The following is a 15180-nucleotide window of genomic DNA, read 5'->3' as shown; positions in this document are numbered from 1 at the left end:
TCAAAAAATATTCGCAAATCATTGCATCCCGTTTTTATTTACATTTTACCCAGCGTCCAGATTTTTTGGGATTGGGGTTGTAGTAACTAGATCAAGCAGTGCTAACAAAATATAAATAAAAATTGTCCACCATTGCTGTTATTGTTTTTGGCACATGCTTGATACACAAAGAAACAATGGGCACGCACGACTTGAGGGGATGATGTTATTGTTTCCCAAATACGGATACACAGTAAGCAGTTGAGTTTTCAAAAAATTTCACCTTAGAAGGTGTTTTAAAAAATCTCTGTTTTAATGATCTAAAACTCACTTTGCATGTCGACAAGAAGCCAAAACGTAGAAGAAAATATCTGTTGACAAAAAATGTCTGTATATGTGTAGAAAGGGCCTTTATCAGGCCCCCGGGGGTCCAGACACCCCAGTGTCAAATGTCTCCTGGAAACGTGTCCCCCCTTGCCCTTCAGCATTCTTCTCAGCAACTGAAATGTTTAGAGAAGAAGGAATTTGGGAAGGAATCCAGGTATCGCTGTTAAGCTCTGCTTCCGTATTACCTGCCATTCACCAAAGCAAAAATGTAGCTAGGCCATCTGATACCCCAGACGACACAGATCGCTCCCCTGACCTTACACTGCCCCCGCTATAGGCCTAACCACCCAGGCTTTAGATTAGATTTCAGGGCTCAAAATCCCCTCACAATAGTAAAAAAACACTAAGAATTAAATCGCTCACCCTTTCTCCACACACCCACACCACCACAGTGATATATCACTCTGTTCAGTAGTCTCCACTTCTTTTTCTCAGGCCCTTAGTGCAACTACACAGAGGTATAACAAACGAAGGGGCGGCTGTTTCACACTAACCTGCCCTCTCCGGTACTTTTTAATTGCTGAATTATCTTAGCGTAATTGTCACTGACTGCATGGGTAATGGTGCCAAACAGTACATATATGTGCGGGGATTTAGCATGCACCACAAGCATGATGTATGCATGTCCTAAATACACTACTGACTGACTTATTGTTGTAGATGGAGAACACTGGGTAAGTAGCACCCGCAGATAGTACGGATGATTAAACAGATGAACAGTAGCATGGGTTATGTTTTCTACACTTTGAATTAAAAATGTAATAGTTTTAATCTGAGATAGTCTAATTCTGAAATATACGCTGCTTCTCTTTGTCTTCTTTTCTCAATTCTGCTCTCTCTTACAGGCCTCATCGATGCTCCGAGCATCCATCGCACCACAGTAAGTCTCAGATTTGAAGACTTTTTTTTTGCTAATCTGTACAGTGATAAGTGCCATGATAAAACATGGTTGACATGTCTTTATATTCATCTCCAGGAGATCTAAAGAGGTGCCAATGCTGCCCTCACTGGACTATGAGAAGCTGAAGAAAGACCTAGTTGAAGGCCCAGACAGACTCAGGTCCCTGCTGCTTCAGGCACTGCGCTGGGTGAGTTTTCATATTCTTATTTACAGTATATTCACATTGTTGTAAGTGTTGTTATGCTGTTTTTAAGACACTGTTGCAAGTTTAACTTATACAATTCCATCTTTTATTCTTTGTTAACCCAGTAAAAGTTTGCTGTCTTAGCATTCAGTATATGCTGTTCACACAAAGCTATACCAGCCCAGTACATCTATAGTATTCTACTGAGCAGCTGCATTAGTATGTGTGGAGAGAAGAAAAAGCAGGAGGTTGTACTTTGAAGCAGCTCATAAGTGCAGCAGTTTGTGAACTGTTCATATTCACTTTGCATGCCTACTCCTCAGAGTCTTCATCGGTGGGTCTGTTTCTCCCGTTTGTTTTAGAGACTGACTCGCTCTCTCCCCGGAGAACAAAGAGACACAGTGCTTCAGGCCTTTATCAGTAACGATCTGCTGGAGCGCTACAGCACAAAACAGGTGGGACCACAGGACTACAGCGTGTTTTAACACTCTAAAGCAATTACCACGGCAGATTTTTTACCACTGATGGGAACCGAAATGACTGTGATTTTGTTTTTCCCAGCCTATAGTTAATGTGACCATCAGAGACAAAGTGAAAAATAACTTATTGTCCATTGGCCTCACTGCCTAATTAATCCCCATGGGCTCTAATTTCAGGCAGGCCTGAGTTGGTGAATAGGCACCTTTGCTGGATGCACATGGGTTTGTTTCTCACCTGCCGTTGACTCAGTGCTGCGAAATGGGTGAAGAGCATAAACTGTAGACAAACTCTATGTGGTATTTCAGATGTCAACCATATGCTTCTGGTATATTAATCTTTATAAATGATAGGCTGTCCCCTGTAAATGGCAAGGACATGCTTTTTTATATTATTTTACAAAAGCCCCTTAATAAAACCCTTAAATGATTGTTAGCAGAAGATATGGGTGCTTACAATGTATTTGCTATCGGCACATTCTTCAATCATGATGACCCCAGGATGGACAGGACATAAATGCTAGTTAAGTCATATATAGCCTATGTCTCTCAATCATTGTCTTGACAACTGATCATATTTGACACCCTGATTTCCCACAATATTATCGACGTATGTCATTTTAATTACGTTATAGTGACTCTAGATTTCCTATGACATGTTCCCAGCCTCAGATCAAGGAGCATTCTCTTTAGCAATTCACCCTTTTTATATTTCACAAAAGGCCAGAGCAGGAAACACAGATTGTATTCCAAATTTCACCCTTTGAAAAGGCTTTCAGAAGCCATACGCCTTTCTCACACGCTTTATTGTTTTTTTGTTTTGTTTTCTGTTCTTTTCACGCTCCCTTCACCAAGCCTTTAGCCGTAGGGTGCCATGTTAAAGAGAATCCCTTTACAGAGGAATAAATGATCCTCAGCTCACACCTGAACTCTTCTTTTATGTCCCTAACACAGTGCTCAAAGCCACCCCTGACTAACACTACAGTCATTTACTGTAAGGGCCACAATAATAGCAGAAGGGTGTCAAAATGGCACCACAAGGAACAAATGTTAAGTTTTCCCGGTGCTCTGTTCAGCTTGTGGCTCAGCTGCTGTTTTAGCAACGCTGATATCATGCCCTGTTCGGATTGATCAGGTCAGTTCCATAAAGGTCCATGCATTTATTTTTAATTTTTTTATTTTGATTTATTTAACAAGGACAGTACACAGCTATTTCGCTGCAGAGTTAGCTTTAAGCTAATTTTCATCTGTAGTCCCTGGGCAGGAAACAGAGAATAATTTTGCTGCTAGAAGACACTATTATATGAAAAACACAGTTACAAAATAGAATATATTAATGACACAGCAATAATAATAGCGAGACAACAGTACAACTACAACATTAAGATGGAACAAGATTACGTAATGTTTGAGTTCATGTGTGACGGGTACATGATTGAGTTGATTTTAGCCATGATTTCATCCAAAATTTAAAATCAACAAAGCTGCTGCTGTCTTATTTCACTTGGTACTAAGTTCCAATAGTTTGTAGCTCTAACAGAGAAGACTGATCTACCACACTCTGTAGTATCTATCATCTCTGTTGGTCGTCCTAGATGTCCTCCCATTGCCTGAGCGCAGTTGTATGAACTCTTTTAACGGAGGAGCAGCCAGATCATTAATCACTTTGTACACTAGACGAGCATCAGCAAGGCACACAAAGCTGTCAAAAGTCAATAGATGATGCCTTTGAATGACGTTACAGTGGGGATTGTATAATGGTTTTTTTGTCCAGTGCCTTGAGTGTTTGTAGTGGGGCAAGTGTTGTTTTTCCAGCTTGTGAATGGCTTGTAATGCAGTATGAAATATGTGAAAAAAACCATTGAATGCATGTATATTTTTGCTGCATCTAAGGGAAGCTGGTTTCGAATATACCTAAAGTTCCTTAAATTAAAAATTAAAGAATTAAAGTTGTGCGGATCATCTCGTCTTTATCGCCATCATAACTTTACTTCAGGATATTCTGGTTTTTACACATTCACCTGTTGTTTGTGCAAAAATTTGTACTGATAAATTAAGATCATGCTGCCTTTTCTGCCTCCACAAGGCCTGTATGTGCACAGCTATGCAGCGAGCTAAACACACTTCCAATTAAGCCATGATTGTGTTGAGATAATGCAAATGAACCAGTGCCTGATTTCAAGCTCACCACCTGTTCTGAAATTTAGACTTGGAAGTTTCCACACTAAGTACAAACTGCATCATGTTATGTGATACCACACTTTTTCAGCTGGATGTAAAATCTAAATGTATGAGGCTCAGTTCAGAGTTTCATATAATGCGTTTTTATTCCTGCATTAAATGGCAAATTGCTTGCAAAGCCACAATGAAGATACAGCTGGATGGTCATAAAATACTAATGCAGTGCAGTGGAAACACATTGTCTTTATCTGCTGTATAAAAAGCATCAACACTGTTCTGTGTTTCCACAGAAAACGGTGCTCCATTTAATGAGATCGAAGAACGAGATTGTCCGTCAATACATGGCTCGTCTCATCAATGCATTCGCCTCCCTTGCAGAGGGTAAGTGCTCAAGCATCATTATTACTTTGTAGCATGAGTCATTGCCTGACTGGATGCATTTGGAGACAGAGATTCACGGAAGACATCAATTGCTTTTACCATAACTTTCCATTCAGGTTTCAAACCACTAATGATCTGAGCAGTAGCATGCCAGCAACTTTGAAGAACATTTCATAAACAGACTATGTTGTAAAGATAAATGTAATTTGAGCTGACATAAATGACTTTATATTATGTAGGAAGTGGTTGGAAGATTATTTTTTAAGAGATCAGTTAGCAGCTAACATTTATTGTCAAAAACATAAAAACCTTAGGGGTTGAGGTGGTAGAATTATGTTTGCATCAGGTTTACGTATCATTGGTGATTCCACTTAGATTTGCTTTTGTTTAGGAGATAATTCTGTTGTGTTGTCTTCATTAGTGTTCACAGTTGCACCTAAAATTCATTGTGAAATGAATTTCTTTTCATTGTTGAAGCATCTACTTGTAACTTAAATCAATCAGGTGTATTTCTATTTAGGGTGGCATTGTCCAGTGAGACTTTAAAATGCCAGATGTAAAACAGTCCTCTTCCATACCTTTTAATCCCAATTTCATTATGTGTTAATACTTTCAGGTCGGGTATACCTCTCCCATATCCCCATTCTACTGAAACTTCTGACAGAGGCACTCAGGACGGAGGAAAAAGACTCCCTGACCAGAGAGAATGTGCTAGTAGCCCTACAGAAACTCAGCCTCAGGTAAATTTGAAAATGACCAGTGTTTTTATATACCCTTGCCTTTTAAAAAATAAACTGTTTGTTTTTAAACCAGATTATATACTTTTGTAGTGAACAATCAGTCATCAGATTTTGTTTTTAATATTATTTTTTATGCCTCCATTGCGGTGATAGCCGTGGCTGGAGGCATCGTGTTTTTGGGTTGTCCATCCACCAATATGTAAATCTGTCCCTTTCTCGTGAGTGCAATTTCTGAAGAATGCCTTGAGGGAACTTCTTCCAGTTTGGCACAAACGTCCACTTGGACTTAGCAACGCATTGATATTTTTTGTTGGCTCTAGGTCAAAGGTCAATGTTACTGTGACGTTGTTTGTCTCATTTTCATGAACACGATATCTCAAAAAAAAAAAAAACTTGATGGATTTTCTTTTTTTTTTTTTTTTTTTTTTTTTTTCAAATTTGGCACAAACATTCACTTTGGATTAGAATTTGCTGGCCAAAGGTCAAGATCACCATGACCTTGTGTCCGTCACATTCTTGTGAACGTAGTATCTCAAGAACACCTTGAGGGAATATCTTCAAATTTGGCACAAACATTCACTTTGAGTCAAGGATGAACTAAATAGAATTTGGTGGTCAAAGGTTAAGGTCACTGTGACTGTCTGTTACATTCTCGTGAATTTGGTATCTCAAGAACACCTTAAGGGAATTTCTTTAAATTTGCCATAAACATCCACTTTGAGTCAAGGATGGAGTGCTTCGAATTTGAAGGTAAACGGTCAAGGTCACTCAGACCTTGCATCCGTCTCATTGTTGTGTACGTGATAACACAAGAACAACTTGAGAGTATTACTTCAAATCTGGCTCAAATATCCACTTTGACTCTGAACTGATCAGGATTTGATGGTCAATGGTCAAGGTCACTGTGACCTCACACTTAAGAATTTATATGCTTATTATGACAAAATTTCACACAAAAGTCTTATATGATAAAATGATGAAGATATGCTATTTTATTTTCAGAAGGTCAAAGGTCAGCTTTACTGTGACATCATAATGTCCTGTAAAAACACTTTTCTGTCCATGACTCAATGTTAAATCTCAGGAACAGAAGGGGAGACATTGGATCAGACAGTGAATTGATGTCAGTAATCTTGGGTGTCCACCTGGAAACTGTGCTGATTGTATAGATCTTCTGTGCTGCTGGGGGGAAGATGTGTGTGAAGCATTAATGTTTTCACTATGTTTGCCTGGTCCTGTCCTGTTGAGCAACACAAATATTTCCATTCAAGTTGCTTCTAATCCGTCATTTATCTTCATGTCTTGGTAGGAGGAGCCAGCAGACTGCCATGATAGCAGACGATCTGATTGGCTGGTTGGTGGATGAGCTGCAGGACTCAGACTGCCTGAGTGACTACACCCTGGAGTACTCTGCTGCCCTGCTCATGAACCTGTGTCTGAGAACGAAAGGTAAAGACGAAGCACTTACAGAACAGAGACACGGTTGAACAATTGTAGAATACCCCAACCCTTTTGAGATTTAGCTGATATTTTTCTCACAGGACACATTGCTTATACATTTGATTAGATCATGTTATCATATATAATTTTTAGACAAAACCATTAAAGACCAAGCCTAATGCATTGAAGGGAGTTTGTGTATCTAGTTTGATAATGAAGCACCCATATTTAAGCCCACAACCCACAATGGTAGTTCCCTTACAGTATAGCACTTTGTATATCTAGCTGGCACTGTGATGCTATTTTAGCGCTGGTCATCGTGGACTATATTGCTTGCACTGATCATTTTAGTCAAACCATACAGTTTGAAAGTGAGGTGCAGCTTCAACTAGAAAACAATGCTTTGATGCATTGGATTACTGAATGTGCATGTTAAGGCAGTACAGGAGGAGGTACTGTCCTCCAGGACTGTAACATGCTCATGTTTAACCCAAACAATGTGTCATGTGACTGCAGTTGGTTCAGATCGAGGTTGTAACACGTTCTCACCACAAATGAACCAGAAGGAGACCACCTCTTCAAGAAGGTCTCGGTCCGTTTTTTTAGTGTGCACCCAAGCACAATTGCTGCGTTCACACCTGCCCAAACGAACTGCACTTAGGGAGCAAACAAACTTGAGTTCAATTGAACTGAACCAAACAAGGCACGTGTGAAAGTACACTTAGACCCTCTGTCTAACTTCGTTCCTGTTGGATGATGTAATTATGGGCAGAGTAACAGCCGTTTGGGGTTGCATTTAAAACAATGTTTTAGCTTTTACAGCTTCTTTTTCCTACATCATATCTCCAGTGTATCTTTGTTTATGTCTCTGTCTCTATTATTCACGTCCCTACTGGCTAGCTAATCACTGCCACTCTGCACTGCACACTACCCGGGCTGGGCGTATTCAGGAGAGTGGTACGGTAAAAGCACACCTTTAGCTTTGTTGGCACTGTTGCTTTTGTCAGCACTGTTAGCACTGCTGATAACGCTGTCCAGACCAATAGCGATAGGTTGCCCTCATCACGGAGCGCAATGCCCAACCTCCGCTCAGACACTGAGCCGAATACATGATCAACATGGCAGAAGTAAGAATGATCGGGCTCTAGGGAATCATTAATTACTAACCTGCGCTAAAAGTCATCCTATCTTAAAACAAACATGAAAGCCACATTGTAGGAAATTAAAGAGTTTTGGGTTGTTAAATTGATTCATGTGTGTATGTTGTGTGTTTGTGTGTGTGTATGTTGGATGGCTGTCTTTGCACAGGAAAAAGGAAGTGTGCAGAGAACGCCAAGCATGTGCTAAAGGTTCTAACTGACCTCCTTGGACACGAGAACCACGAGGTGATGCACAGATCCGTCAACACTCGCATCCAGATGTTACACATGTTCATAGAGGTTGAAAAACATGGATGCACTATATATAACATATTAACTGCATGCGATATAGGGACTTACGTACGCATTCAGAAAATACCAAGTTTATGATGCCTTCAGGAATGTTTGGGTGTTTTAATAGAAATGAGCAGTGACTTTAAGTAGGTCTATAAAACATACATCACAATAGCTCCTTTCAGTTTTATGAATGGTTGTCAACAACTTTGAGGACCATTAACTGGAGCTGTTATAATCTCACCACTGCCAGGATTCATATCTTATTACCTACTGTGAAATATTGTATGTCTATAAAAATATATTTGTATTTGGAACCACCGCTGTATAAGAATTCTTCCCTCTCTGTATCCAAGTTTCCACACTGCTGCACAAGTTGTTACTAGTTTTGGCATGAGAACATAAACTTAGAGGCTGTGTGTGTGTGTGTGTGTGTGTGTGTGTGTGTGTGTGTGTGTGTGTGTGTGTGTCTTTGCTCTTTCAGATTCGACCATATGTGAATGGAGCCCTGTACAGTATCCTGTGTATTCCCTCTGTGAGACAGGAAGCCAAAGAGATGGTGAGATAGCAGAAATGTCTTCACCTGCTCGGAGGAAACAGACGTAGTTTGTGTGTTTTTGCTCCGCATTTGTCTCTTTATGTCACCACGCGGCCAGTGTTTGGAAGGGAAACAGCAGGTGTTCACAGTCATATGACACAGTCACTGGACCTAGACAGTGGTGAGCTGGTGCGTTGTGTTTGTGCAGGAGAAAAGCAGATGCCTCAAACATTAAGGATAATAATTAACACAATTACAATATAATACGATAAGCAGTTTTGACCTTAGCTAATTATTGCGTAATATAGCTGTAAGGTTTTGAGCGTACACCGTGGTGACATGTTTCCCTCACGTGTGTGCAGAGTGTAGAGGAGATTCTCCGCTGCTACAGCAAAGAGGAGAACCCAGACCTCAACAGACAGATTCAGTTCATCATTAAACAGCTAAACTCAGGTTGGTGAAGTCAAATTTGCTGTTACAATGGATGTATTCTGACCCTTGCTGCTGTGTCTTGTTTTTGATTTGTTTAATCCTCATGCTCTGACTGTGTTCCACCCAGCTGATGATGAGGGGCCAGAGTCAGACGACGAGGAAGAAGAGGATGACAATGATGTAAGTCCTCCTCCGAGCCCATTAGACATTGTTATTATATACCCATCTACACGTTATTTTAACACAGCTGTAGGAATATGATCACAAAATCAGATCACAAGAACAAAAATGAGATCCTGGATTAAAAATGATGGTGAGAGGAAGCACGACCAGAAATAAACACCTCATATTTGACACCTTTCCCAAACCTGTAGATAGCAATCTCAGCATGACACAGATATTGGATGTCTACCACCTGGGTGTTTCTGTGTGTGCATATGTGTGTGTGTATGTGGTGCGGGGGGTGGGGGTGGGGGGGTCGTGATGGTCTTGGCAGATTGGATTCTGTGGGAAAGTGGGTTATCAAGATAAGGTATGTGGTAGTAAGTCAACGTGGGAGTGGCTGGAGTCCTAGATGTGTGTGTATATGTATGTGTAGGCCACAGCATGTGTGCCCCCCCAATTCCCCTCGTGGGTGCATAAGAGTTCCTCGAGTGTGAGCGCTCTTATTCTGCTGCCTCTGATCTCAGAGCTGGTGTTTTTGTAGCTGCTATCCATTTACGATGGCTATAAGGGTGAACTGATATATGTTCCAGACTACACTGGTCTCCTGTTGGCGCTGTATGACTCGGTGCCAAGCATTGTATTAGTGTTTAACCCAGTTTTAGGCTCACATCAATGTTGTTGCGAAAGAGTGTCTTTTAACAAAGTGAATGAGGCACCACCAGCCTGCATTCTGACTGTTAAAAACATCTGAGTCACTGCCACTGCATACTTTGGTCGTCTTTTGTGACCATTATGTTTCAGAGTCCTTTCAAACACACCTTATGTCCTCAACAAATGATGCCATTTTGATCTGATTTGCTCTCATTGTCGTTTGACAGGAAGACTTAATGGAGACGGACCTTGATATAGAGGAAGTTCTCCAACCACAGCCCAGGGAACTGTCTGGGGAGAGTCTGCTCACCACGGAGTACCTGGGTGTAAGAGCAGAACACATACACAAACTCACTACACCCCACACTATTCACAAGTTACATAATCATGTTTGCTGAGCAGACATATAGAATGCTCACAGTAAAGTTGCTCATTTCTTCTTCTGGCAGTCTGCAGACAAGCCAGCTGCTCATGAGCAATCGTTGAGGCTTTGTGCTTGTGTGTGCCAAACAGTTCCAGCTAAGAGAAAACAATACCTACAATCAGAGGAACCCATAATGTTTGTATTGTTGTGTGTGTAAGCAAATCAGAAATCAGATGCTAACCCCATATGAATTGCAAGATTACATGTCATCGTGAAACTAAATGGTAGATGGCTAGAGGACGGACACAAGAAGGTCCTCACCTTTAAGGAAGCTGTTCCAATACTTTGTTTCAAATGGTAATATCTACAAACACAGACTGCAATTCACCTAAGTTGGAAGAGCTTTAAGACTGATGTCATCATCAAGCTGCATTTACACTGATTTAGTTACTGACAGCTCCTGGAACATCTGTTAGACCAGTTCCAAGGCACACACTTGCCCATGCACCCCACTCGTATGCAGAAGTGTTTTACAGTGTACGGTTCTAGGGAAAATGCCTGTGTTTAAGAAGTACTGAGCATACAACTGGATAAATGAGACTTGGATTATACTGGCCAAGTGAGAGTTTGCAAGCCAATATTTTGATATACTTTTACTTCAGTTCATCAAGAACGTTCGTCATTTTTGGATTTGTCACTCATCATAAAGATATGCGAGAAAATCAAAGTTTTCCTCACGTTTAAAGTAACATGGGGTAAGTAATTGATTTACAAGTGGTTGTTTTGTGGGTGAAAAATTCCTTTAGATGTAAATCAGAAAAGGTATAAACAGACATTGTTATACACCAACACCAATGTCTCTCAGTATCTCTGTGTCACACCAGTTACTCTGTTTTTTCTAGTTACTGTAGTTCAATCTGAGAGACTTGTTCTGCAAGAAAATATTATTTGTTATATTATTTGTTTCCATGTGCACATAAGTATGAGAAATGTGAAACGTCTTTGGCGATTAGACCCCATCATGATGTCATATATTCCAAGAGGGTGGTAAAGATAAGTAGATTAGGGATCCCCTCCTGAGGAGTCTAGATGCTGGTGGTGGTCATGGTGTTGATGAGATGAGATGAAGAGGGAGCTGAGGATCTGGATGTGAAGAGGAGTGGGCTTTTGATGGCCTGGAGGTGAATGGGGTGAAGGAGGGCGTGATGATTCTGTCTAAAATGACAGCTAACAGGAGCCCAGAGGAGAACAGATTTAACGTTTGGCAGCAGCAACATGAGTGGCTGAAGGAGATTGTGGCAAAGTTTAACTGGCTAACGAGGAGATGGAAGGCCCATAATCAACTTATTGGAGAAAGTGATGGGAGTGGGATAGAGAGAGAATGTGAATGAATGTAGCATAAAGAAAGTCTTCCTGACTGAACTTACACTGAGCTTCATTCACTCATCACATGCAAATCCAAGTTTGACAATGAGCTCGTGATTGGATGTGTACATGGGGCAATGGACACAGGAAAAGCCCTCTACACTGGCAGACAGTATTTACTTTGGTTCTGGATGATTCTGTTGTTTAGAGATGGCAAATTCCCAAATAAACACAGATATATAAAATGTATATAAATTGTGGTGTGTGTGTATGTGTGTGTTTGTGTAGATTATGACCAACATGGCGAAAGTGAAAAGGAAGTCAACCCCTCTGCCTCAACCAAATGTTGATGAACCCCTACAACGGCCAGTCACCCCGAGTTCTCATCGTAATGTCACCGCTGTGTAAGTTAAATACACACACAGTCAGTATCAGACAGTCCAAACAGCAGTTCACACTTACGCTGGCATGCTCACTGTGTCTGTGGGTATCGGAGTGACAGTCTTTTCCATACGATGTGTAAAATACCACACGATACTACATGTAGATAAAGTCACAAGATAAAGCTCTTTTCTCTTAAACAAGATCAGTTTACAAATCTGGCAGTCTGACCTGTAGGTCATTTTAACAATGCTTGTGCTGCCCTCTTTGTTCAACCACGTGGATTATGAAGCACCTACATGTGGTAAAACTAGTGCAGTAGGTCAAAGCAAGAATGGATTCGAACGCATTTTGCCATTAATCATGGCAAAGCCCGACTGAATTGTTCATGTACTGTACAGGAGTGAGTCAGCAGGAGGAGACTGGAACAGGAGCCGCTTTGCACTGAAAGGCAGATCATTGTCTGTAAAAACTGTACGCCAGACAGTAGTGTTGTTTTAGAGTAATAGATATGAAAGCTATGAAGGATCAGTGTACTACACATGACCTGGCCCCAGAGATAAGGGAGCATCATCTCACAGCAAGTAATTGATACCGTGGATTTATACCTTACTAACAAGAACCAATGTTAATGCTGATCTTTATTTACATAGCAGGCTTTAATATAAAGTTAGTGTTGTACAACTATGAAAAAGTGGCACTGATGAGGGTCAGTAGAACCAATAGGATGAAGATTTTAAGACATACGTATGTAAAAAAAAACAAAAAAAAAAACAGAACCATCCTGATTCATTTCTTGCCAAACCTGAGCTGTTTGTTTGTGTGACGTGTAGGGATTATCGATCCGGCAGTCAGGGGGGTGAGGGCAGCAGGGACGGGGAATACCCTCTGAGCAGACAGAAGAGCGAGGAAGGAAGCCTGCCTCCTTCTCGATACAACTCCAGACCTCCCACACGCTCTGGCAGTCGCCCCAGCACTGCCGACTCCCTACGTCACAGTATCGGTGGGTGGATGCCATTTACCGTTTAGAATTTTGAAACAGTTACATGATACTTGCTGTGGCTGTTAATCAAACATTTGCGGTTAGATTACTTACACTTGATGCCCATTTTGTGCGCTGAAAAGCATATTTGTGGGACAATTTAATTTCCCTTCCACCTGCTGCTCTTTATTCGGTTTACGTGGATTTATTTGAAGTGTTGCCCAGTGTCCACCAGACAAGGAAGCTCCTGCAACTTCCTCCGAAATCATAAGGGATAAAGACTCAGCAAAATGGGCACCAAATGGCTTATGACCTATTTTGACTTTCCATGAAACTAACGTCAGCGTGGCATCAGGTTGTGCCCATGTGTTCCCACAGTGACCATGAATATATAACAGCACTGTTACATTACAGCCAGATAGTTTGGTGTAATTCCAAAAGTAGTGTGATGAAGCTGTAATATTTACCCCCCTCTCTGTCACACACACAAACACACACACTCAGACTCAGAGTGCGGCCGGTTGTCCCAGGAGTCAGAGTTGGACGGGCCATATGAAGGGCGAGCCAGAAAAGGACGTCCCCAGGAGGAACACAATGGACACCCTGCCAGGTAAAGTGACTCACAAATGTTAACTCCTCACACACACACACACACACACACACACACACACATATAATGAGACTGCAGTTTAATGGCTGAAACAATGAATAATGTTCATGTCTACATTTCAATTTTATTGCCATGTGCATCAGAAGCCGTGCACTCAGATCAATTAAAACTTTGTGCCCTGGCTATCTAATGACACACAACATGAGATATAAAACACACTTATGGAAGCACTCCAGCCGCAGCAATGATTCAACAGGCACTGCAAATGGATTGAGGATGCTGTGGCAAGAGGGACATCATCACTTCTGAGAAGGAGAGTCCTATCATGACTGTAGACTGGTTCAGTGGCTGAAAGAAGGTGGATGATAAGTTATGGTACAGCAGCCATATATATATACGGCCTCCTCCTGAAAGGGGCCTGTTGTAACTGCAAATTTTCGGGTCAGTGCTCAACAGAGGGGAGTGGGGAAGTTTATAGATGGCTAAAGAGTGAGGCCTGTGTGAAATCAATCCAAGCTGGTCCCATGCAGCACCATATTTTTGTTCTCGGTTACAGACTGGATGTCATTCTTTCACTCATAAAAATAACAGAAGAGATGGCTAAAAAATAAAGAGTGCAACATAAGAAAGAGAATGATGAGTGTGTTATGTGCAAAAAAAAAATACAAGTGTCTAACTTGAAAAGAAGTACAAGATTGTATGTGAATGTAGTCACTTGTTTTGTAGCAGCCACCTTAAAGAGAGCCAGAGTAAGACTGTTGGGGAATTATGCAAAGACGAATAAACAGTGTAAGTCAGCTGAGGTGCCTGCGAAAGCCTGCGATGTGTGTCAGCGTATTTGTGTGTCTGTGGAGAGGGTTGGCAAGACTGTTGTTCTACACCGATCGGTGACTCAGCACTGCCAAGCTGGTCTGTGAGACTGTGACATGCGTTTAAACGAGCAGTTCCCACAAAGAGGCCCATTCAATCAAACCTCCCCTGCTTCTCCTCTGCTTTAAATCTCAGAGGAACTTGACTCCTGAATCCCGCCAGCAGTAATGAGTCCCAGGAAACCGCTTCAGTTATTCCCCCCCCCCCCTCTCTCAAAAAACGTAAAACACTTCTACAATACCGACTTCAGTAGCCTTATTTCACCCCAGTTTGGAGGCAAGACTTTTATACTGAGAAGAGAATTCAGGACACGGCATTGATATTTCGGTGAAAAGAATCTTAGCAACACAGCAGTTTGGCAAATACCAAAAGAGAAGAAGCATATTTGTGCCTTTGTGTTAAGATGAATGAATTCCTCCTTTTTCCTACTTGGTTATTTGACATCAAAGCTAAATACTGACACCCTGGTACTGACTTCATGGGTATTTACGCAACTTTGTGGTCATCTCTGCAACGTGCAAATTTCAGGTCCCTGCTGCACAGGGCTGAGCACACAAGTTTGCCGAACCTCTTAGAGGCTTATACCAGATGATATCAGGGATGCTGGAGCCACTGTGACGACTCTGAGCAGAAACAAGAATGAGTGGACTGAAATCCATCCATCTATTATGGTATGGGATTGCTCCACAGGATGTAGGTCATTTGGCACCTGCCTGATAA

The 15180-nt window shown here is 41.4% G+C and overlaps 1 protein-coding gene across 3 annotated transcripts in view; it reads left to right on the top strand.

Annotated features, from left to right (window-relative positions):
* LOC125896468 (lisH domain-containing protein ARMC9) overlaps positions 1-15180 on the top strand; it is a 33415-nt gene that overhangs the window by 8600 nt on the left and 9635 nt on the right. For 2 of the 3 annotated variants that reach the window (XM_049589075.1, XM_049589074.1), the window contains 14 exons: positions 1212-1246; positions 1343-1454; positions 1814-1906; positions 4399-4489; positions 5106-5229; positions 6539-6678; positions 7978-8054; positions 8587-8661; positions 9003-9093; positions 9200-9252; positions 10116-10214; positions 11906-12021; positions 12832-13001; positions 13485-13590. In XM_049589075.1, the coding sequence (XP_049445032.1) occupies positions 1212-1246; positions 1343-1454; positions 1814-1906; positions 4399-4489; positions 5106-5229; positions 6539-6678; positions 7978-8054; positions 8587-8661; positions 9003-9093; positions 9200-9252; positions 10116-10214; positions 11906-12021; positions 12832-13001; positions 13485-13590 (1382 nt within the window). Of the gene's footprint in view, positions 1-1211; positions 1247-1342; positions 1455-1813; positions 1907-4398; positions 4490-5105; positions 5230-6538; positions 6679-7977; positions 8055-8586; positions 8662-9002; positions 9094-9199; positions 9253-10115; positions 10215-11905; positions 12026-12831; positions 13002-13484; positions 13591-15180 lie in introns of those variants that run through there. The other variant, XM_049589076.1, reaches the window with a different exon arrangement.

Source organism: Epinephelus fuscoguttatus, linkage group LG10 (assembly GCF_011397635.1).
Source record: "Epinephelus fuscoguttatus linkage group LG10, E.fuscoguttatus.final_Chr_v1".
NCBI classification, from domain to species: domain Eukaryota; kingdom Metazoa; phylum Chordata; class Actinopteri; order Perciformes; family Serranidae; genus Epinephelus; species Epinephelus fuscoguttatus.
This window is presented reverse-complemented; position numbering and strand designations above follow the sequence as displayed.